Source organism: Vulpes lagopus, chromosome 8 (assembly GCF_018345385.1).
Source record: "Vulpes lagopus strain Blue_001 chromosome 8, ASM1834538v1, whole genome shotgun sequence".
In the NCBI taxonomy this organism is placed as follows: domain Eukaryota; kingdom Metazoa; phylum Chordata; class Mammalia; order Carnivora; family Canidae; genus Vulpes; species Vulpes lagopus.
In genome coordinates, this window is record NC_054831.1 from 53735244 (window position 1) to 53760769 (window position 25526).

The 25526-nt window shown below is 42.1% G+C and overlaps 1 protein-coding gene and 1 pseudogene across 17 annotated transcripts in view; one reads left to right on the top strand and one right to left on the bottom strand.

The window, feature by feature from the left end:
- SVIL (supervillin) overlaps nt 1-25526 on the bottom strand; it is a 230818-nt gene that overhangs the window by 29740 nt on the left and 175552 nt on the right. For 11 of the 17 annotated variants that reach the window (XM_041766406.1, XM_041766407.1, XM_041766420.1 and 8 more), the window contains 7 exons: nt 18571-18700; nt 14500-14547; nt 13878-13955; nt 5823-5970; nt 1915-2004; nt 1738-1824; nt 40-217 (listed from right to left, as the gene is read on the bottom strand). In XM_041766406.1, coding sequence (XP_041622340.1) covers nt 40-217; nt 1738-1824; nt 1915-2004; nt 5823-5970; nt 13878-13955; nt 14500-14547; nt 18571-18700 — 759 coding nt within the window. The remainder of the gene's footprint in view (nt 1-39; nt 218-1737; nt 1825-1914; nt 2005-5822; nt 5971-13877; nt 13956-14499; nt 14548-18570; nt 18701-25526) is intronic. The other 6 variants (XM_041766422.1, XM_041766421.1, XM_041766419.1 and 3 more) reach the window with 2 other exon arrangements.
- Nucleotides 12016-12116, top strand: LOC121498307 (annotated as a pseudogene).

The window sequence follows — 25526 nt, forward strand, 5'->3', positions numbered from 1 at the left end:
CTTCTCAGTGGGTGAAAGACAGAAACCAAAATAACTCACTTAGGGGCATAAGGATCGAAAATGACATCGAAATCTTCGTCTAGCTCCACGGGGCTTCGTGGCACAGTATAATCCATGCTGCGGTAAAATCTGGCAAAGGTCTCGTCATCATCCAACTTCATCACCTCTTTAACAGATTTACCGGTGACAGTGAGTACAGTCTCCTGCATCCCACCAACTACAAACAGACGGAGCAAATACACGACATTAGATCTGTCAAAACACTACCCCAAATATGCTTCACAATAGCTTCAAAATTACTTCCCCGCTCTGTTCCAGGAGTGGAGAGAGCATGATAGTGACACCCAGGGTTCTGTGGATGCTTCCTGGGCCTTACTTGACTTTTCACGGAAGGACTGCCCATCCCCATCTGAAGCTTGCACCATGCAAGTGGTAGGAGAGGAGGCACTGCAAGCCCACTGAGTATTTCTGAACTTGTTCCTTTTGCTACTACAGGAAAAAATGGCCTCAGCCTCATTCCAGATCAGGAATTGGCAAAAACTTTTTCTGGAAAGGGTCACATAGTAAACATTTGAGGCTGTGCAAGGGAAGCTCTATGGCCTGTGTTGCAAGCCGTCAACTCTGCTGCAGTGCAAATGGACTCTTCACAATTCACTAACAAATGAGCTTGACTCTGTTCCAAAATAACTTCATTAACAAAAACAGGTGGAGAGCTGGATTAGTTTACTGACCCCCTGAGCTAGATCACCATAACATCTATGTAATAAGCTTTGAATTGTTTGAATTCCTTGCCTTGTCAGTTTAGTTATTACATTAAACTTTCATGTTTCTGGTATAAAGTGGTTGTCTATATGATTTCTGACCTATTGGGAAGTCATTGTCAACAGTAGCGACTCTCAGTGCTTAGTGTTCAGTTTCAAGTACTGGACATATTTTTTTTAAAGATTTATTTATCTTTAGAGAGACACAGAGAGAGCACAAATGAGGAAAGGGGCAGAAGGAGAGGGAGAGCATCCTCAAGCAGACTCTGCACCCAGAACAGAGCCCGATGTGGGGCTTGATCTCACAACCCTGAGACGATGACCTGAGCTGCAATCAGGATTTGGTGGCTCAATTGACTGAGCCACCTAGGCACCGCTCAAATACTGTACATGTTTATTAAGAGATGACACTAGTTCTGAATATTATTCCTTTAACTTTGTATACTTCATAGACTTTTGTACTAAAACAAGAATTTCAACATTTATTCAGAAATCATTTATGATAGGTCATCTGCTACTTTACTAGAAACTGACATATACGATTTAAATTTCATCAGGCCCAAGATCATGTCGATTTTGTGTAATATCTGCTTTCAAGTATTAAAGCAAAATTATTGTGTTCCCAGTCCTGATTAGGTGACATCCCAAGGACTGACACTCAGGAATAATCTTTCTGGAGGTCCCCAATCGAGTACAGGATGAAGTGATTCAGACCTAGGTAATCCAATCATTCCTGACTTCCCTTTTAAAACGATAATAAAGATAATGCTTTCACTATGAATTAGTGAAGTCAAATAGAAAGAAGACAATTTAGCTGAGGAGGAAAAGGAATCAGAATTGTGATTTAGAGATTTTGAGAGAGAAGCAGGGTTTTGCTTTTTATTTTTTTAGGTTTCCTTAGCTACTCACTGAAATATGAATCCCAGTGTGCTACAAGCACAAAAACCAAAGCTTCTCTCTGGCTTCTGACATGTACCTTTGTTATTCAGCCTTCTTAGAAAGGTTTCCAGCCTGTCCAACTTCAGGTCCGATTCCAACTGCATGTCTGGTCTGGCTTCAATATCTAGGCAGGCAGAAATCATCCATGAGAGAGTGCCATGGGGACTCTTCTGGTCTCACACCCATTGGCGTATCAAGTGCCTTGATGACTTACCTTCCAAGGGTTTAGAAACTGGTGTGGTGCCCCTCGTTTTACTGCAAATAGGAGACGCTACTGGAGTTATGGCGGTGGGTGATGCCAAACCTGCAAAACATCAAAGAAGCTATTTAGTATCTCAGGATCTTTTCTGGAAATTTCCAGGACCCTGGTGGATCTCCGTTAGTCCCACTGTAGATTTTACAACTTACAGAATTTACACACATGCATGCATTTGCACACATACATTTGCAGATATCATGACTATGTAGGACAATTGCAAATGTAAGTATAGTGTTATAGTTTGTAAGGACTACAGGAGTGGAGAAGCTGTCATTCCAAAATGAACAATAAAGACAGGTGAGAGAACATGCCCATAACATGTAAATGGAATAGAAGAGCACGTGAAGCATCAGAATGTACTTGAGCAGATGGGACTTGGGAGCCCTGAAAGCCCTTCAGGGTGGTGGAAGTAGTTTAAGAAAAAGTATATTTGCACCACATCCCACGGAGGAGGAGGAGAATGGATCATATCACACTAGCTGGCAGGTGACACCTGGCACTGGACTTCTCAGCAGGCTGAGATGAAGTTGGGGCAGCCTGGCCTTTGGGGGCACCACTCTGAGTGTGATTTTATTGAGCAATAACTCAAGGAGGGCTAATCTTTTAAAAAAAAGACACAGAAGTGGATATATTTAAAGTGATTTATGATTGCTGAAGGGTCAGTATCATCTTAGGTGTGGCTGGGAATTGGCAACATGCTTTCACATGTATCGATGAAGAAGCAGAGTGGGGAATCTTCTAAGGACATATGAAAGAAAAGGATCCCAGCACAGAGAGGGTATCTGGTTGGTACAAGAAACCTTAATAAAGATAAAGATGAGTACTTTTCCCCTCACCTAAGTAGGAGGGCTTGCAAAGGAAAGTAATTAGTGCGTTTACAAAGAACAAAATGAGACGTTACTGTTCTTTGTATTCATTTGTAATAAATGTGAAATAGATGACATTGCCCCTTTAAGCATCATCTAGAGAATATGTAACTATCAGTTATTAGGAAAAATAAATGAATGAATTGCTCTGCTCCCTCCTCCTATTAGTGGGAGAAGGATGTGTAATAGCATAATATTTTTAAAGAAAAATATTGAAATGTGGTTTAAAACTTCAGCGTTAGATGTTATTCTAGAAGTATTTCTTAAGATGTACATATATTTGCTTGATGATGTCTATAAAAATTAAAATATGTTTTTCAATGACCAAACTCGCAAAAGGTTTATATCAGTGAGAAACCAAACTTTCTTGAAAGATAATAAAGTAAAATTTGGTATCACAGGCAGTACAGGTGCGGTAAATCATCACCTACTAAAAGGATGCACAAGAGACAGCAGAAGAGTTCAAAAGCACTGAGGTCATTAACTCTGAAGCTAATAAACAGGCCCAACTCTGGAAATCTGGCCCCCTTGACCATTGGGGCACCTCCTGCCTGCGCCAGGGCTCCCAGCGGTGGGACATCTCTTTCCCAACTCCAGGCAAGGGTTTTTCCCTAATGGATGAGGGCATATAAATTTTAATTACACGACTCTGTTGAACAAAGCATTCTCCATACCTCTTTTCAGTATATGCTACATGCAGTAACCAGTCACCTACTCTTTTTAGAAACATTTTCATAGCTCTCTCATTCAAAGGCATATTTTGAACACTTTCAAGAGAATCATAGGATACCACGGGAACCTTGTAGAATACTAATTGTCAGGTACAGTCTAGGGATATCAAAAAGTCTTAATGAGGCTCGTGGAGAACAGTCTTCTGGAGTGAGAGAATGAAAATTGGGGTAGAGGAGCACCTGGGTGTCTCAGCGGTTGAGCATCTGCCTTTGGCTCAGGTAGTAATCCTGGGGTCCTGGGATCAAGTCCCACATCGGGTTCCCTGCATGGAGCCTGCTTCTCCCTCTGCCTGTGTCTCTGCCCCTCTCTCTCTCTGTGCCTCTCATGAATAAATAAATAAAATCTTTAAAAAATCAGGGTATATAGCACACTTCTTGCCAACTCGTAGATATGTAGCAACCTGATGGGCTGTTCGCAAAGTCTGTGGCTGTAGCAGAGGGGTTATTTTACTCTGCTGTGTGTGAGTACAGCACACTGGATGCCCTATTACTGCAAATCAGAAAGAACTGGTGATTCAAGTGAAACATGTAGCTCAGCAGGTGGTAAAAAGTATTAGAGAAACAGGATGCAGGTTTTTCATGAGATTAAAAGTAGAAGAAAATTACTTCCTGAGCAAGCCATAACAGCACCTGTTAAATAAAGATCCTGGATCTATTCAAGAAATATAAAAGCCAACTCCTGCCCTAAAGGGATAAGAACTTCTCTAACCTTGCTCTCCAAACTGGCAGAAGAGCAAATCCACTTCTGACATCACTGTGGACAGGGACAGTGTGTTTGGTAATAAGGGCCTGCTTACAAATAAATGGTCATTTTTAAGATGGTAGAGGAAGAAAGAAACCAAAGTAAAAGGTTATCAGGATAAAGGTCCAGGCTAAAAGTTGGAAGACATGGACTCTGGTTCAAGCTCCTGCTTGAGTTCTTAACCAGCATGGACCTCTGGGTCTGCTTTTGTTAACACAGGGATGGGGCTCAGGCCAAAGTAGTTTAACACAAGTATAGAGGTCTGTGATCCGATGAAGAAACTATGCAAATACCACCTTATTAGGCAGAAGCAAATTATCCTCTGCTTTCTTCCACCAAGATTTGAGTTAATCATAATCCAGGGTTTCTCCTCCTTTTCTTCGGCAAATATTTATTATGAGCCTACAATGAGTTAGGCACTATTTATAAGTGAGGATCCCAAAAGGTTTCCAGGGAAGTATGAATTGAGAAAGCTGATGACAATGTACATTAGCTCTAAGTGTGTGTGAGCACTTTTATCACTAAGTCAGGAAGTTATTTTTAAAATAAGACCTTAGAAAATGAAGGTAAATGCATATAAGTGATGAAGGGACCCCAGATTTTAACCATTTCCTGCCAGATATGAAGCCTCACAGCTTTACTGACCATAAAGTGACTTCACTGACCATGTGAGGTGTTAGTCAATTTCTAAATCTTTCAATACTGGCTGCAAATCAGTGCTAAGAGCTCAGTGGCAAAGAAACGACCGTCTGCAGGGAAACCCACTTCCTCAGAATGACATACATCATTCTTAATAGACGCATCTTGTAGGCATCTATTAAGACCTATCTGGAAATAGGGCTTTGAAAGCCAGAGAATTCTAGTTTGATGGAAAGGGACCTAGGAATTACTCTAAAAAAGAGAAGACATAAACTCTTTTAATTGACAAAGGCTTATTTGGGTTAGCTGATTGTCAGATGTCAAGAAAATGAAAATAATCTAAAAGCAATTATGGGAAAGGACTAAGATTTGTTAGAAGACTTGCAATTGCTTTTGAAATCTGTACTCAAATTCCAAATGGCTAAATTTTGAAATGTGACTAATTGTATTTTGCTTCTTACATGAAGAGGACACTATCTAGGAAGAAAAAGTTTTCAGTAGGAATAACTCACAAAACCTACCCCAAAAAGGTTTACACGACTTCAATTAAGAGTAAAAACTAGGGACGCCCGGGTGGCTCAGCAGTTTAGCGCTGCCTTCAGCCCAGTGAGTGATCCTGGAGACCCGGGATCGAGTCCCACATTGGGCTCCCTGCATGGAGCCTGCTTCTCCCTCTGCCTGTCTCTCTCGACTAAATAAATAAATCTTAAAAAAAAAAAAAAAAAAAAAGTAAAAACTAAAACAAGACCATGGCTTGATTTATTTTACTGGGTTATTGTCACACGCCACCCTCTCGTCTGTGGGCAATGGAGTGTGCCCCGCCTCTCCCCCCGCATGCACACCTCCACACACAGGTATGCCCACCCCCCCAGGTACATGGCTGACCTTTCTTCACCATTCTGCCAGCCACCGTAAACTGGGTGGAGTCGTTGGCCGCTCCTTTGCCTTTTGTCTTCCAAGCTTCTTCTCTCACAGTGATGAGATGCTTCCTCTCTTCGATAGTCATCTGGCTCTCTCGACTTTCTGTGACCCGCTGTTTATAAAGTGTACCAGGAACAAAATGGGACAGGGAAAGGACAAAGACGTGAATTTCAGCAGGTGGCATTTTGTGAGCTGAAGAGCAGGCAAACAGGCAGGAGCACTACATTGTCCCCAAAGTGTCAGTAACTGCCCTAGCTGAAATAGGCTTGGCGTCCTTACTTCCAGCTTGGGCTAGAAATCACCATCAACAACACTGAAACTTTAGGTTAAGACTTTTGATTTTGTTCCCACTCATTCGTTTGGAATACCAGGACCCCCAAACGAATGATACCCTGTAAATAATGAACAAAACTAGAGACTCTCTCCATGCCATGAGTTTTAAAGCTGCTCAGTTTAACCTAGCTAGCTAAAAACCACCTTGATTAGGAAATTTTATCCATATATTCTCACAAAGTTATGATCAATCCAGAAAAATATTACCCACTTCAGTGTACGAGGACCATGGTGAATTATAAAAGAGAGAAAGCTGAGTGGGAATAAGGTGTGCTACAGGAAGGTTTTCTGGAATTCTGCACGCTTTCTCCTAGACAGCTCTGTGACATGGGCCATTGGAAGCAGGTCAGCCCCCAAAAGAGACTTCTGGGTCACAGTGGGTCTGACACCGAGGATGAATTGTGCTGTAGACATAACCTACATACAGAATAACATTGCCACCTAAAGACTGCTTTTGAAAGCTTCTAATTGGGGTTCTAGAGATACCTGCATCTTCAGTTTCTAAGGCCTTGGTGGACTCATTTGACTTGGGAGAAAGAGGTTTAGGGGACTGAGAGAGGCCGGGAGAAGGGGGGAGGTGGACAGGACTGGGAAAGGGGATGAGCTAAGTGAGAGTAGGAGGAGCAGGAGGCAGAGGACTGAGTGCTGGGGGTGCTCAGGGCCAGTGCAGAGGAAGCAGTGTGCCAGGGACACAGTGTGGATGACCGGCGGCAGGACGACACCAGGGCGGGAGGTCCTAAATGCTGGTAGGACAGCATTTGCTTCCCCTCCTCTTCCGCTCTGTCTCTCCTCTCATCACCAAACCCCTCTCAGAATTACTTGGAGTTAGGGTCAAATGAGGCACAAATCATGAGGGTAGAAATTAAAAGAGTTTTTACATTTTTTGGTAATTTTTAATTTTGATAGAATTAAAATTTATCAAGTGGCAGGTGCCACAGGAGTGAGTGGTAAGGAAGGAAGAGAGGAAGAGCCTCTGCCCCGAGGAGAAGGAGCTTCCCTCATGTGCTTGGCTGTCCACCCCAAGGTTGCCCTGATGACCAGGGCTCTGAAGCTAGTGTGGACTCCTGGCTTTGTGCTTTGGCTTTAACCTGAGCCCTTTCTCAGACCTGAGGTGGGCCATTCCTGCTGGGGCTTTGCTTTCAAACTACTGGTGAGCTCACCTTAACCTCTTCTGGCAGGTGCCCAAGCTCCACCTCCCTAGTTCAGTTTTTCTTTGGATAAGAAGCAATAGAGATCAAGGTGATCATAGACCTTCCACTGACAACAGTCAGAAATCCAGGAGAACCCTGAGGGAAGCACCTCTGATTCTGTTCCTCCCCACTGTCTATCCAATTGACTTCCTGTAACTGACCAACAGAAAAAAACCTTCTACATTCATTCAGCAAGAAAGTAGAGATAAGCAAAGTTTATCTTCTGAAAGCACTGGGATGATGGAGGGTGATACAGAAGAGAGCTCCTCCTCTCCTTCCCACATCTGCCCTGACCACATTTGGGTTTTAAGCTATGAGCATGGACTTCTCCATCATCTAGTTCGTGAATCTTTTACAGAATTCTACAGAGTAATTGCAGCCAGAACAGATTTTGAGATCTTTGGTAATAATTTAAATTAGGGGGCAGCCCCGGTGGCACAGCGGTTTGGCGCCACCTGCAGCCTGGGGTGTGATCCTGGAGACCGGGGATCGAGTCCCAAGTCAGGCTCCCTGGGTGGAGCCTGCTTCTCCCTCTGCCTGTGTCTCTGCCTCTCTCTCTCTCTGTGTCTCTATGAATAAATAAATAAAATCTTTAAAAAAAATTTAAATTAGGTTAAAACCTTTTTTCCTGAAGAGACATGGCAACTGAAGGCAAGGCCCAACCCTGGCCTGAATCCTAGATGGGGTGGGGCGGGAGCTAAATGAGACATAGCTTGTAGGAGGGGAGGGGGACTAACACAGCTGGAAATGGACTGTGCTTGAGACATTGCATCAATGTTACATTTCCTCATCTTGATGACTGTATCGTGCTTACGGAAGTGAGCTAGACTGAATGTTTGCAGGCCCCAAATTTCATTATGTTGAAACTTAATCCCCAGTGTGATGTATGAGGAGGTGAGGCCTTTGGGAGGTGTTAAGTCAGGAAGGTGGAGCCCTCCTAAAGAGGAGGAACGCCCTCATAAAGGACACCCCAGAGAACTCCCCTGCTCCTCGCACCATGTAAGGATGCGGTAAGCAGATGGTCCTCTAAAAACAGCAAGCAGGCTCTCACAAGACACAGAATCTCCTGGTGCCTTGGTCTTGAACTTTCAGCCTCCAGCATTGTGAGAAGCCAATTTCTGTTGTTTATAAGCCATTCAGCCTATGGTGTTCTGTTAGAGGGGAGCCCCAACTCTACATATCATATACAAGTACATAAGACAGGAGTGGGGAGGGGGAGAGCAATAGGGGAGGGGACAGGGTTGAGGGAAGAGGAGACAGCAGCCGGGTGGCCACAGAACACCAACGGTCAGTGGCTCTGGTAAAGGGTATATGAGAGAGCCCTATCACGGCACTTTTTTTTAATAAGTTTTACATTTTATCAAATTAAAATATTATTCCAAAGTTAAAAACCCTTTTACTTTACCTTCCCACTCATGATTGGTGAGATGACCCTAATTCCAAGTAACTCTGAATCATATTCCCTTATTAAATAAACTCTGAGGTTGACTTGCCAGGAAGACCTCATCAAAATTCAAAAAAAGATAATACATTTTCTTTTTAAAATGAAGTTTCAGGAGTGAATTTTAATCCAATCAATACAGCACTTAGCTTAAAATATTTTGATAAAAACATTATGAAGTGCCAAGGAAGCTTGCTTCTCCAAAAATCTCAGACACCCCTAGTTCTGGTGAGCTTGGTAATATATCTTCAAAGTCCTGGGTGTGGTGGTGGGGTGTGGTTCATGAATCAAAAAAATGGCATCCCTAAATCCACAACTCCATTTCCCAAAGCACTCAGATTCCCCTGGAGCTCCTGCAAGGACGTCGAAGCTGTGAGCCCAGGAATGATACAGCTGTTACAGGCTTGAAAGCTTCCAGTAGTCTGCCTGATGTTTGTCAAGGAATATTTTTTTACTCCCCTCTCAAGCATACTATCAAACATGCAAGTTTTTGCTTCTCTATCCTAACTTGACAACTTAGTGAACTTGGTTTAGGGCCTCTAACTCCTTTATCTGACTTCGGGTGGCTCTACACTGGGGTGAGAAATATGCAGCTTATTTATCCACTGAAAAGATTAATACAATTTCTCACAAGCTGCTATTTAATTTCTGAACTCAAAATGTGAGAACAAGATACAAGTTTGCCCACTGACTTTTTTTTAGCTTTAAATTTCATTATTGTCTTGTTTTTCCCTTCTTAGTTTTTCTTTCCTTGTTTAGAGAAGGATGTAGTATATATCATAGTAAGTATCATGCCATTTTCCAGGCTTGTCCAGCATTAGCTAATGATGTTTAAGATTGACTGGAATAGTAAGGAAGTTGGGACAGGAAATGAAGAAGTCCTACCCCATCTGTTTCAAATGCTGATCCCATGAATGTGGTATGGAGAAATGGAGACAGCAAGGGGAAGGAATAAGCGTGTGTGTATGTATGTGTGTGTGTATAAGGCAGTGAAATAGCTGGGAAGAAAGGCAGGTCTTAGGGATGGAGAGAGACTTGGTAGGACACAGTATGAAGTTAGGCCACAGATCAATCCGCAGAGTGTTTTCAGGTTCCTGCATTGTCACTGATGGGTTTGCTTCTGTCTACCCACTGAGAATGCATACTGCAAATCCTCCCACATGTTGCTGACACAGAGAGGTGATATGAGAAGAGAGAGCAAATCTAACATGCTTCGCTAGGATTAGTACAGATTTAAGGGTAAAATTCTTCCACAACTGGAGAGCTTCATGGATAGAGAATACTGTGATCTGGCTTTAAAATTTTTATTTTATTCATGTCTACTTAAGCTAAAGAAATTGTAAGAGCATAGATTAAGTAGTAGAAATAAAGTGACAAGTCAGTCACTTTATTTCTGCTTTTCAAAAATGCTACCGCCATTTAGAATTCTGTATACTGTTAAAGAAATGTGGCTTTGCCTCATCCTTCAGTGACTTCACTCCCTTGTCAGTGCACACAGCCTTAGATGGCCTGAAGAAAACATGAAGAAAGATCTTAACTAGGCTTAGCCCTCAAACTAACCATAATCTGGTCCTGCCACCATCTACTAGCAATTAAGATGAAGGGAGGGGAATACAGGGAAATCTTACTCTGGAAGAGTCATGAGGCACGTGGGGAAGAAGGAAATGCATGTTAAAGCCCAACAAAGAGACAAACAGTCCATTTCAACAGAACATATGTCCTGTTGTAATGCTCTGTTTTCTTTCCTGAGCCTCTGCATTAGCGAACATGGATACCAGGACTGCAGGAGGTAAGGAGTCTCCGAGAACACCGACAAGTTAGTGCTAAAAAGGCTAGTACATAAGATATCTGGGAAAGTTGTCAAGATATAAAAATATAGAATTTTAAAGCTACTTTAATTTTGAAGCAGTTAATCATAAACTACCTTTAAGTTTTTCTTTAAATTTAAAAATGTGTGAAGAGATATTCCATGTTCATGGATTGGAAGCTGCAATACTGTCAAGATGCCAGTTCTTTCCAATGTGATCTACAGACTTAGTGACATTTCAATTAAAATCTCAGCAAGTTACTTTGTGGATACTGATGAGCTGATTCTAACGTTTATATGGAGAGGGGAAAAGACCTAGAATAGCCAAAACAATATTGAAGGAGAAGACCGAAGTTGGAGGACTGACACTATCCGACTATAAGACTTACTATGAAGCTACAGTCAAGCTACAATAAAGAAAGTGTGGTATTAGTGGAAAAATCATATAAATAGATCAAGAGAACAAAATTGGGAGCCCAGAAATATACTCAACTAACTTTGAAAGATCCACGGCAATACAATGAACATAAGACAGCCTTTTCAACAGATTGTGCTGGAACAACTAGATATCCACTGCCAAGAAAAAAAAAAAAAAAGAATCTAGACACAGACTTTACACCTTTCACAAAAAGTAACTCAAGGTGGATCATAAATCCAAATATAAAATGACAAGTTTATAGCAGATAGCATAGAAGAGAAACCTAGGTTACCCAGAATTCAGTGATGACTTTTTAGATAAATCACTAATGAAAGAAAGAACTGATAAATTGAAATTCATTGAAATAGGAAAGCCTTTGCTCTATGAATACACTGTCAAGAGAATGAGAAGTCAAGCCACAGACCGAGAGAAAATATTTGCAAAAGACACATCTGATAAAGAAATGTTATCCAAAATGTACAAAGAACTCTTAAGACAATTAGAAAACAACCAATTAAAAAAATGGACGAAGATCTGAACAGACATCTCACCAGAGAAGACATATGTGTGGCAAATAAGCACATAAACAGGTGTTCCATATCACTTGTCATTAGGGAACTGCAAATTCAGACAACAATGAGGTACCACCATACACCCATTAGAACAGCCAAAATCCAGAACACCGACAACACCAAATGCTGGTGAGGATGTGCAGCAACAGGCACTCTTATTTTTTTTGCTGGTGGGAATGCACTTTGGTACAGTCACCTTGCAAGACAGTTTGGCAGTTTCTGACAAAACTGCACATACTCTTAACATATGCTCCTTGATACCCAAATGAGTTGAAAATGTATACACAAAAACCTGCATACGGATATTTATAGCAGCTTTTTTTATAATTACCAAAACTTGGAAGCAACCAAGATGCCCTTCAGTAAGCAAATGGATAAATAAACTGTGGTACATGCTTGCTTCAGCAGCACGTATACTAAAATTGGAATGATACAGAGATTAGCATGGCCTCTTGCACAAGAATGACACACAAATTCATAAAGTGTTTCATATTTTTAAAACAAACAAAAACTGTGGTTGATATAATCTGGAGAGAGAATATTATTCAGCACTAAAAAGAAAACTGTCAAGTCATGAAAAGACAAAGAGGATCCTTAAGTACGTATGACACAGTGAAAGAAGCCAATCTGAAAAGGGTACATGCTACAGGATTCCAGCTATATGACATTTTGGAAAAGACAAAACCATCGAAACAGTAAAGAAATTGCCAAGGATTAGAGAGAGGGAGGGAGGTATAAATAGATGGGGTGCATAGGTTTTTAGGGCAGTTAGACTAGTCTATATGATACTATAAGGATGGATACATATCATTACACATTTGTCAAAATCTGGAGAATGTGCATCATGAGTGACCCCAACAAGTTTAAGAAATGGACCGCTCTGGTGTGGGATGTTGGTAGTAGGGGAAGGCTAAATATGTGTGTGGGAGGGGGCCAGAAGGTATATGGGAAATCTCCATACTTTTGGCTCAATTTTGCTGTGAATCAAAAACTCCTTAAAAAAAAAATAAAGCTTATTAAAAGTATGTATATATGTGTCTATATAATAAATATAATTTTTATTTAAATACTTCAATAATAGATCTTGTGTTTTCAAGTTTAATAGGACTTATTTAGAAGAAACAACCCATTCACCCCCGACCCCAACCCCCTTGGCAATAGAATAGCAAGTGCGCTCCAGATTTCAGCCTGTTTTTGAGGGTGGCTACTGCTGTCTGGGTAGGGCTGGGCTTCAGAGGACCCCAGGCAAGTGAGGGGAGAGGCTGCCTTAGGGAGAAATGCAGTGAGTTTCCACGGTGAAGATATAGATGAAGTAGGAGGGGGTGCTCTCTCTGCTCTCTATGACAGCACTCTGTCAATTTCATATTTGAAATGAGGTCTCAGTACCTCTTACTCAAAGACTTGTTTGGTCACCACCTAGTCCTAAAGGAACAGTATAGTCATGACATCTTTAGTTAGAGATCACCTTGGAGGTAACAAAGTCCCAGCTCTGCTGAGGAGATAGAGGCGCTCAGAGGGAAATGACTAGGTTAAGGTCCCTCAGCTGGAGGGAGGCTAGAATTTGGGACTTATGATGAATTGGATATAGGCACTTCTCATAGCTATTTTGACACCGGGGACATTCCAAGGGGAGTAAAAAACAATCACTGGTACTTTGAGCTTTAAATATGATCATGTATTATGTATGCACCAACTGAATTATTCAGCCCAAGCCGGGTCTCCCTCTCTGGGCTGGGGTTCAGGTGAGGTACAGTGAAGACAGAGACTAAGGGGCAGGGGGTCTGTGGTTTCTCATCCCAGAAAATCACTGCAAGCTCCTGTCTGAATGGTCTCTTCCTTGCTGTATCTTCCTCTCCAACCAATCCACACCCATCTATCTCTACCACATCTTCCTTCATCGAGCTAAGCAAGGTAGCACTGTCCCTGAGCGGGGGCAGGAACTCTGGTGTATCCTTGGGCTTCGACTTCCCTTGGGATATAAAGCTTGGACATTAAAGGGGGAAATTTTCCTCTAGACCCAGTTTCATGATTACAAGGTGAATTAATGCCATCAAGTCTACCTCAAAGTCTGATCCAAGGATGGAATGTGTGTGACTGACTCTAAATATATGAAAAACTGATCACACACACACACACACACACACACACACACACACACATTGAAATGCAGCAAAGGAGTTATTTCCCCAAAGGAAACAAGTTCTTCCCTACTGCTCAGAAATTGCAATGAGGCTTAAAATGTGTAGGCATTTCCTCACCTGATTAATAGATACAAAAGACAGGTGTTTATGGGCAGCAGGTATAGCAGGAGAATAAGTAGAAGCATATACAGGTTCCTATAGAGCAAAGCAAGAGGATTAGAGGTGAAAAGAGAAGGTTTATCAGAGCTGGGTGGGGAGGAGTAGAGACAAATACAGGATTTCTCAACCAGAATGTTAATTTTCTCATTGCAATTTCAGTTCTCTATTTGAGACAGTCCTTCCTATTTGTTTGTTTTCTTAGAGTGCTAACAGAAATCCACACAAGCACAGTAAATATACCTGAGTCAGTTCTATGTAGTAATTACATGAGTTAATGACAAGATTACTGCAATTTCTATGATATTCAGTTACAGAGAGGGGAACCGTGACTTTTATCAACAGTTTCAGCATTCAACATAAAATCTTTCATTTAAAGTCTTTAAAGTTCATCATTATATGATTTAAAAAAAATTAAAGAAGCAGGATAGTTCTCTTCTCTGCGTAGAGGTGGCATCTGACCTCCAGGTAAGAAACCAAACAGCAAGAGCTTAAAAGGGAACCACCACTGATGAGAATTACACATGGCTCGGTAGAAGTGTGGCTGTAATCTAGAGGACACCTATGTTAGAGTCAGGCTTACCCAAAGCAGATTAGAAATGGCACTATCATCTGCAAATCCTCCTTCTTCCTACAGGTTAAAACAAATAGGAAATATTGCAGAGTGCTGGAAGAATAGGGTTGGGTTAGAGTGTCACAGTCATTTTCAAGGATCTTGTGCCTGGGTTCAATCAGATGCATGCACATGCTCACATGGTTGGGTGGCACAAACACCAAGTAAACTCATATCCCATCAGTGGGATGATAATCTTGAATTCGGAGGTCATACCATCAGTCTTTTTCTCCCTCGGCTCTTAGCTCTTTGAATGGACTTCTTTCTCCTAAATTGTGTTTTGGAATGTCAGTGCCAGCAGACGATTAGAAGGTAAATCTGGCAGATCTGCTTTCGTTGGATTTTCAAGAACATGCTCTGCGGGTATCACAGGTCTTAGCTTGATTCACTGACCTGATGTCACTGAGCACAGCTGGCTATCAAACCCACATCCATGACACAGGCACAGAGCTGGGTTGTAATGGCAAACTCTGTAAAGGGATTTTATTTCCTGGAGAAAGTCTGGTATGCTGGATGATGATCTTAAACTGTATGGGAGTTACTACATGCCTTGATGTCAAACATGCCAAAATGAGGTTGAAATGTAAAGTAATTACTTGGTAAAAATAAATAAATGCAATTGAGTTTTAAACAGAGAGACTCCTGGTTTGAAAACTTTGCTCCATTTTTCTCACTCTTTGGATGGAATGAGTTAGCCTGGAGGAAATGGTCTTCACATCATGCTCAAGTGCACACATTCCAGACACCGCGGGCCCAGCCAAATCTACAAACCACATGGCTTTCCCATCTTCGGAACTAATTATATATGCTAGAGAAGCAAAAATGCTGCAGTCAGGTTAGCCCTGCCCTGGACTAAACCAAGAACAGGAGAAAGGAGAGAGAAGAAAAGAAGAGTGGCAAGGGGAGGGGAAGAGAGGGAGAGAGGAGAGAGAAAGAGCCCAGACTCGTTGTTGTGGGGAATGAGAGAGTCAGCTACGTAAATGGTTTGTACTCAGAAGTCCCAAATAATTGATCTTGATTCAGGGAGAATAAATTTGCAAAGCAGGGAACTGCTGTTAAGTTAGGTATTCTTTGAGGGACACCTGGGTGGCTCAGTGGTTGAACATCTGCCTTGGGCTTGGGGTGTGATCCTGGGGTCCTGGGATTGAGTCCTGCATGAGGCACCCCACAGGGAGCCTGTTTCTCCCTCTGCCTGTGTCTCTGCCTCTCTCTGTATGTGTCTCATGAATAAGAATAAATAAAAATCTTTAAAAAAAAAAAATCTTTAAAAAAAAAAGTATTCTTTGAGACACGACTAGTCTTTGTAGGGAAAAGAAAGTTCTACGTTAGTTCCCCAAATCTATTCCTGGGACAAAAGATATTTTCTTACCAGGGAGGATCCAGAATGAGACACCAGTTAGAGCACCACAAATTTGTTTTGTTTGGGGACAAGCTCTTTGATATAAACAGGACACTTACAGATTTTCAAGGCATCATTTAACATTTGTTTTTATTTTTATTTTTTTAAAGATTTTTTTAAAAAAATTATTTATTTATTTATGATAGACAAAGAGAGAGAGAGAGAGAGAGAGAGAGAGACAGGAGGAGGGAGAAGCAGGCTGCATGCCAGGAGCCCGACGCGGGCCTTGATCCCGGGACTCCAGGATCACGCCCTGGGCCAAAGGCAGGCGCTAAACCGCTGAGCCACCCAGGGATCCCTTAACATTTGTTTTTAATGTGGCTACTAGACAATCTAAAATTACTTATGTTGCTCACATTCCATTTTTATTGGATAGCAAGGAATTTCATAGGGGCTGCGGACGTGATTTATCTAGAATTCTGTCTCTGTTTCCTGCCTCCTCTGCATTTCTCCAGCCTGCAATTCATGGGGCTGGGCTTATAGCACACAAAAGCTGGATGAGGGCAAGCAGAAAATGTTTGGCAACCACAATTATGTGCCTTTAATGAATTAAACTGTGCCAGAAGTGATGCCCTGACTACATAACCAGCTCTCTTCTTCCATTGGTGGAAAACGTGGAATGTTCCAGAGCTTACTCCCCTTAGTAGAGCTCTCCACTGGCAAGTCTAGATCCAGCTCATGCAGCAAGATCCCATCTGCACGCACCCCATGGTATGAATGTCTTTCTCTGGGGCAGCGCTCAGACACCCAGCAAGCAGTGGCGTCTCTCAAGCACTCCTCGGCTGTCGGGGGACTGTCTGAAGACAGATTAGGTTTCAGCCACCTCACATCTGAGCCTAGTGAAGGTGTCACTGAAATACACTGCCAGCCCTTGGGAAGTAAGAAGCCAAGGGCTTATCAGGGTCCATGTGAAAACCACTTGACCTCAACAGAACTTGAGATCTCCCAATGTCTGCTACAAAACCTAAAATAGATTGGCTTATTTTAACTTCAAAGAGCTTACTGTCTCAGGCTGGAGTGAAGTAGGTCACTGAGGAGGAGGAAGAGCGAGTTCACTGTGGCTGTGGCTTCTGCAGCGTCCAGTAGCCCAGAGACACACCTTCACACTCGGGCCTCAGGCTGGCTTAGAGTCCTAGTGCTTCCCCCACCATGGGCAACTACGGTAACCACTGTGCACCTTCTGCCTTCTGAAAACCTTAGTCAAGTGGGAGGTAGTTCAGATCTCGTCCTCTAGCTCAAATGATCTCTCTACCCCATCTCCTAAGGGATAAGGCGCCTATCCCATTCACTGTTCCTGAGGAACCTAGCTGGCTTTGTGCATGACATCTGTATCTGAATTTTCACCTGACCATATGGGACTGTCAGCAACTCAGGGTTCTTTGCATCTTCCAAAATGGCCAACAAGAGGTGAGTGTTAAAGTCATCATTGAACCAATGATTTCAAGACTCTTTCAAATAAAGTGTGTGGGCAACAGGGATAAATTGAGGGACCTGGGTTTTTTTTTTTCACCTCAAGATCTCATTCTTGAAATCCTGATTTTGTACACATGCTTTTAATATCCAGCTATATTGGAGAATTTTACAAATGGCTGCAATTTAATGTCTTTGGTCATTATCTTTAATAGCATATATGTCTCAAAAAAGAAAATTCAAATTGCTGTTTCAATTTAACATAAGAGGACACACAAGTGCCATATAAAATGGTGTCAGAATTCTCACCTCACCATCCTATACGGACACCTCCCTTTTATGTAAGTCTCTGAATGCATGAAGGCCACATTCATAATTCCTCTCTTCCACAGATGCTAAGAGAGGTGTAGGTGATCATCCTGGTGGATTTTTCTGGTTGTTGTTGTTTTTTTTTTTTTTTTTCATTTCTGCTTGAAGACTTTTGACCCTAGAAGTTAGCCAGTGGATGTGTGACAGGTGGCCCACTTGTCCCCAGCCAGCACATGCATTTGCAATCGTAGGGCCAAGCAATAGGAAAGTCATCATCAGCTTCGAAAGTGTGCACTGACTAGTCAAGAGCTGGTCATCAATACATTAGTAATTTAACAACCTGTCGATACTTTCATAGATGAAATGCTTGTCAGTATCGATAAAGTATTACTTTTATTTACACTTGTAACATATTTTGCTATACATTCTCAACAAAAGGTACACCTGCTCATCGTAAAATATGCTCAGCTCAGGATCATGAAAACGATTACTGATCACAGGCACGCCCTTGTTTTGTATGTTTCGGTTTGAAATCTCAGCAGAGGACATTCAAGTCCACATTTTATATGCAACTTATAAACTGCTCATGGTTTCACTATAAAGATTTTCACTATAAAGGTTTTAATAACACTGTAATGTCTGACTTTGTTTAGGAAGGTTTTAAACCAAAGTAAAAATACATACTTTAAAATGTAGGAACTTGCTTGTGGATACATTAGGGATACAGTGCTGTTACCAGTTTGATAACATCTCAAGACTTTCCCCTTTGCTCGGTTTTAGCTGCTATGTGATAGATGTGCAGTGTGTACCCTAGCAAGACAGTGCTTTGTAGAGTGGTAATTAGTTGGGGCATGCTTGCCTGTCTGATGCACTTGCAAGCATGATGTTAGTTGAATGATTTTTCCCAACACGGAAAACATTACCTTCTTCTTGAGGGACTGTTCCGCTTCTTGTATGTGCAGGCTGCTGGAGACAGACGCCTTGCCGTACTCCTGCTTTCTGCTCAGTCTATTTTTCCAATCTTCTTCACCACTCTTCTTCAACAGCGCTAATCTGGGGGAAGAAACGGGCCAACCCAAAAGAGTTCAGCACCAAACTCTTCCTTTTAACACAACCATAGTTTGGGCTAGTCAGTCTTTGGCCAAAACATGACCATGGCTACTTCATTTTAATCTTTTTGAGTTTCACTTGTTAAAAAAGTCATGTCTGGAAATTAATACAAACATCCCATTTTCTAAGATGCCCCCCACCCCTGGATTTTAAAGTTGACTGTAACGCAAAGCTGAAATCTAACCTGCCAGATAGAGATGCATCATCATTCCACCAGAGGAATATGTCTGTTTTTTTCCCTGCCCTTGAGTTAAGAACTAAGAACAAGGAGATAAAGGTAACCATCCCCAGAGAAAAATGTCTCCTAATGACCCCTTCTGGTCACTTTGTGAAATAACATTTAATGACTATAGTTGGATGGAGTACTCCTTCGCAGAAAACTTAGCAGAAATGTATTTGAAAACTTAAAGCATTAAAAAACTGAAAATCGCTTAGTAGCATACTTTTCAGGAAAAGTCAAAAGAAGATGTTTGAGATTTTCATTTTTCTTTCTTTCTAAGCCCTATTCCTTTCCTCCAAAGGCACTTGGTCTCTCCAATCTATCTTAATACAGAAACTATTCTCTACAAACCCGTTTCTAAAATGATTACTCAAACTTTCCTCCTGGGGAAAGCCATATACCAAAAAAGAATCTAATTAATTGAGATTTTTACCTAACCTACTTTAGTTCAATTCTGAAGTGACTTGATACCAAGCTGCCTGGATGCTACAATCTGTGAAAGGCTGTTTTCAGGAGTGTGAGGCTGCTCCGGCTCGCTCTCCTATAATGAATGAGGCAGTCTCAGGCATTTCGGTTGGACAAACGTGGGCAAGATAAAAGGAAACAAAGTGATCATTGAATTCATTTGAACTCATGTTCAAATAATGTAAAGATTAGAGAGGAAAAGGGATTACATCTCCTTTCTTCTCTGCTAACCCCCCAGGCCAGGTCTTTTAAAACATCTTAGTACAAGTCCATAAACGGCATATTGCAAAGCAGCACATCGGCTCTGGCATGGTCATGAACTCTGGTCCAGTAACTGGGCTTCCTTTCCTTGTTGGTCATACTGGGAACTGCACTCGATGGTCTCTTGGGTCCCTTCTACTAATTTTCCTGACTCCACTAAAGAAAGTTTTTCTAAGCAAATAAAAAACCAAACTTTGCAGTACTCAAATAAGAATCTACTTCCATCTACAAATTTATGCACAATCATACCTTATCTATTCATTTAGTCAATAATGGAAAGTAATTAACAAAGAAAAGAACTCCCCCAATGGAGCAGGAGCTTCAAACTCTGGACCTATCCCTTTCTCTTCCCTTTCTTTTCCTTCCTTTCTGCTATGTGACAGCAGATAAAATCTCACACAGTCATTCTACAGAACTGATACAATACCACCATGTCAGTCTGTGATATTGTGATTTATAATAAGAAATATATATACTTGGTTTTCATCACTTCTTCTTGCCTAGAGCTGCTAAACCCCTTGGAGTTTCCTAAGTGATGGGAACAACAGAGGTGTCTTTCTATTAATCAGGTGACTTTGGGAAAACACTTAAGGATGAGGACTGGTTGCCAGGAGAACCAACCAACCATGTGGTTTGTGATTAGAGGAGGGGGACTTTCCGTCCCATCTCCTGACTTCTGTGGAGGGGAGAGTGGTTAGTGGTTGAATCAATGACCAATGACTAACTAGTCAACCATATCTATGTAATGAGGTTTCCATATATACCCAAAAGGATGGGGCTCACAGAGTGTGGAAGCTCTACATCCTTTCCCCATACCTTACCCTAGGCATCTTTTCCATCTAGCTGTTCCTGTGTTTATCCCTCTATAATAAGCTTGAGATCTAGTAAGTAAAACCTTTGAGTTTAGAGGATCCTCTAGTAAATCAAAGGAGGCAGTCGTTGGAATTTCCATTCTATAGCCTATAGGGTCAAAAGTCTAGGAGACAACCGGGACCTACCTCTGGCATCTGTGTGTGTGTGTGTGTGTGTATGTGTGTGTGTTACGGGATATTCTTATAGGATGGGACCCTTAACCTGTGGGATCTGATGTCATCTCCAAGTAGACAGTGTCAGAATTGAGCTGAATTGTAGAAATCCCAACTGGTGTCAGACACATGATTGGTGGTAGAGAAAAAAAAAAAAAACCATGTTGGCAATTAGATAGAGTCAGAATCCTAAGACAGGTCCCATTTGGCTAAAAGTTCCATTTAGCCCTACATTCTATAGTCTGTGATATTTGACAGTACTCTGCAAGCCACCAGGGCTGGTTCATATACTTAAAAAACAAATTCTCAGTGCCTTCAGGTGTTTTCAGACTATATAACGATTTCTCTTTTCTGTAAGTATTCTGAATGAGTCAGTTTTGTTCTAATAAGAAAAAAATAACCTAGTAAAATCATGAAAAAATAATTAGTATTTGCATAGAGCTTTCATAGGTTTCAAAGTATCTATAAATGAGATTTTTAAAAAGTGAGTATTGCCAGTACTTTTACACCCAAATGGAAAAGTATTTCTAATTTACCATCTTGTGACAAGAGATAATCATCTTCCTCATATTCTTCTTGCAAACTGGTCTCAGAACCAGCTTCTGTCTCTTACTTCACCTTTGACACAGACCAGTAGTAATTCATCTTGGCCATCTACCTTTTTAATCAGATTTGATCCCAAATGAGTTGAGAGAATCCAAAAAGTCAAATTCATCCTCATGATTGGGCTTATGGGAAACACTGTGCTACAGTCTTTGAGGATGCTCTCAAAACAAAGCTCCTGGGTATCCGGAGCAATGAAAACATAATCCAAATAACCATATGGTTTCCTTGGTGTCTGCTCTGAGGAACGTAAACCTGACTTAGAAAAAAGCAATCTGTGGAATCTATAATCACTTTATAGTCCACTCATGCTCTACTGGTTTCAAAAAAAACTGGATATTGTTCTCAATGTGACAGATGAGGCGAGAGTGCACACACAGGCCAAGGATTTCCCTGACCGAGGTCACACTGTGTGTCAGGGGGCAGGGATTTTCGGTTCCCAGGTGGGGGTGCCCTGCTTCCCAATATGTGCCTTGTCTCTCTACACTAGTATTGTTAGCTGACCGGACACATTTTTGTCCAAATGTTTTAGAAACTGCATAGTATCCTGGCTTTCTTATAATGTTGTCCCTCCCACCCCCTCCCAAGATGGCCTTCAAAGAATTCATCCATTCCAAAAACCTGAAATCTTGCTTCTGGATGTGTTGGCAGGGTCATCATCTGGCACTTCCAAAGACTACAGAGTGAGTAGGATAACATGGAAGAAGCAATGTTTCAATTTAGCCCACATGGCACTTGGACCCGGCCCTAGCTTATGCAGTGTAAATGATGGCTAACTTAAAAATAACATGCACTGAAACTGCAATGCATCATTCCTGTCCCTTCAGATTTCCTAGTTGGTGTTCAACAAGCTGAGGAGGGTGGGACGCCTTTCTCTCCTCCTGTGATCCCATGACCCTCTGAGTCAAGGAGACCGCTGTGCACTGGTGGGGGCTGAGGAGCAAAACGTCTGCTCCTACACATGACATAAATTACTGCCTATGCAATTCCAACAACTGTCAGCACTTTTAACATCCACCAAGTCCAAGTGCTATTTGCAGGGCTGTGATGTTGAGAGCCTAGGCATCTGCTTAGTCTGAGGCTGGGAACCCAGTGAGTGGCACTGGGTTAGCCTATTAACCCCAAGGCCTGGCCTGGGGCCACCATGATGTGTGCTTCCAAGGCCGCCTGGGGAAATGTCTGCTTCTCTTGCCCAGGCCCACACTCTTCTCAGCAGGGAACGCTGGCCTGACATGTTGTGTTCAGCCTGGTCCGAGAGGCTGGCCTGCTTAGACCGGGCTCTGCAGGTTCTCGGCAGTCAGGGCTGGGTCAAATGTGGGACACGAAACCACGTGCCCTTTAATCTTACAGTTTTTCTTTTTCCGTTCCCCTTGAAAAATGCCCCCACATTTCAGAGAATCACAGGCACTGCACAGATTTCAGATAGGCCTGACGAGCACTGATTAGTACTTGTATCAGATCTTGGTCTTGGCTGGTTTGCAGGCCACAGGAGTGAGCTCATGTGTCTTTTAAATGAGGACAAATCAAAGATCAGAAAAGGAGTCTGCAAAGGGGACAGACATTTCTGTCCCTAAGTCTTAAGTAAATCTGGGGGCCCTCTGGAGCTGAAATCTTGAGTAAGAGCCTCCAGTCCCTGTAGAGGAAGTAGGGACATAGCCTTTGACTGATGGGGAGCAGGTAGTGGGTGTAGGGAACTGTAGGGGGCATGGAAGCCAGAGTGGGCCTCTATGGGGCAGACCACTATAGGCTGGCGAAGGGTAAGGGGCACATTCTTCCCCATTCTGGCAGTTCAACTAAGCCCTAATGTACCAATTTCCCAGTGAGAGGATGGTTTTCTTGCCTTTTTTAAAGGAATCCTCCCCTGAATATGAAAGTACAGATACGATTGCTTCAGTAACTGTGGATAATATTTGTACACTTTTAAAAAGGTTTCAAAAGTTTTCCCCCTAAATAATTTATTTGACTTATAATGTTTTTCAAAGAAGTACCTAAACAGGGATGCCTGGGTGGCTGCTCAGGGGGTTGAGGATCTGCCTTTGGCTGGGGTTGTGATCCCTGAGTCCTGGGATCAAGTCCTGCATCGGGCTCCCCAGAAGGAGCCTGCTTCTCCCTCTGCCTGTGTCTCTGCCTCTCCCTCTGTGTCTCTCATGAATAAATATAGAATATTAAGAAAAAAAAGCAGTACCCAAACAAGGGCAACTTAAACCCAAATCATTTAGGCAGTTATGAAATAGTGATTTTATTAATCCAGTGGAAAAAGCCAATTGTAGCTGAAGTATTGTGCTGCTTATGACTCAAACTTGGCATTCTGGATGTGAGAAGAGATGAAGAAAGGAAAGGAGCCTTTGGGTTCATTTCCTTGAACCCCAGCCTACCCGAAAGGAGGAGTGTACTGTGGATTTCCTGTAATTTCTTAGTGGTTACACTCTTCTAAGACCCAGTTATCATATACAAAATGGGGTTTGCATCACCTCTGCGTGAGGGCTGCCTTTGGCATTCAGTGAGGTAGTACATGAAGAATTCCAAGGGTGGAAGGTGACCCAGGTGCCCCTTAGAATGCATGACTGACTCAACATGCCCACGTCCTGAGCAGAAAAGAGACAGATGCACGAAGGTGAGGAAGCCAGAAATGCCACTTTTTAGAAATGATGAGGGAAATCTTCAAAGTCCGGTCTCTACCTCTTGAAGAGTCTGATGTGAACATGGAATTGGAAATAAGCCATGTAGAGAACAGGTGAATTGAGAAAATGACTGCAGGAGGAGGACAATCTTTCTACCACTGCTGTCTTGCTAACATTTCTGTCCTCTGGTCAGTTTCCCAGATGGAGCACAGGTGGGCTGCTGATGCACCAGTGTGGGGCTGTGTGAATCTCACCCCACTACCTACCAAGGGAAACCTGGAGCATCTGGGGTTGTCCCATTGACCCCTGTGGGACTTTGTGTCTCTTGGAAAAACAAAACCCCTCCTTTGGTAAAATGAGAAAGTCAGAAATTAAAATAAGGTTTAAACGTTCCGTGTCATACTTCACATTATTTGGAAAGCCCAAATAATATGCAAAGAGCATTCTTATTTGAAATAGGTCAAGTTTCATTCTTTCTTAACAGAAGGGAGGGACTGGGGCCCCACTTAAGGAAAAATGATCATAGATGGACTGTCAAGATATAGAGTTTTGTTTTTTCAGCAGAGTACAAATAAAAGTACTATTAAGATAAGGGGGGAAAAGATCACTGGCAATGTATTTTCTTTTTTTTTTATTTATTTATTTATGATAGTCACACAGAGAGAGAGAGAGAGGCAGAGACACAGACAGAGGGAGAAGCAGGCTCCATGCACCGGGAGCCCGATGTGGGATTCGATCCCGGGTCTCCAGGATCGCGCCCTGGGTCAAAGGCAGGCGCTAAACCACTGCGCCACCCAGGGATCCCTGGCAATGTATTTTCTAAGAGAAGTGTCTCTCTTCCTTAATTAGCAGCTATGTTTGTCATAAATGATGCTAACAGAAATACATCGCCAGTGATCTTTCCCCCTTATCTTGACAGTACTTTTATTGTACTTTCCTGAAAAAATAAAACTGTATTTTTACAGTCCATCTGTGATTTTTACAAAAATGTTTAAAAAAGTGTCCCTCATCCTTTTTTTAAGCATATATTTTTAAAAAGCTCAATAGCTGAAATATTCCTTACTCTCATGGTTCTCAACAGAATGGGATCAGGAGTCTCTTGGAGACTGTGAGAAGTTCTGTCTCCCACTGGCCAGAAGATAGATGCCTGTGCACGGACAGCCAATTTTGAACCCACTTCCAGGCAGGTCACAGAAAGATACAGATAAACTCAAATTTACCAAGAACAGGCAGGTAAATCAAGATTTACTGCATAGTGGAAAGGCACAAAACTTCTTCATCAAAAGTCCTAAGTCCCAGCAGACAGATCATACCCAAAGATGGAGACTTTCCTTTAAGAGCCTGTGAAAGAAGGGGGCATATTGATATTTTTCACTGTAATTTCACCCTGGGAATATTTTCTGATGTATAAAATACCTGAACTTGTGTGTAAGAGATATTTGTCATTAATTCCCTTAAATGATGTCTCTTCCTTCTCATCCAACTGATTATCAGAAGTAGGATCCCTGGGATCAGAATCTCTCTGGTCCTGGTGTCTGTGGAGGAGGCCTTCACGCCAGCACAGGCCAGACAGC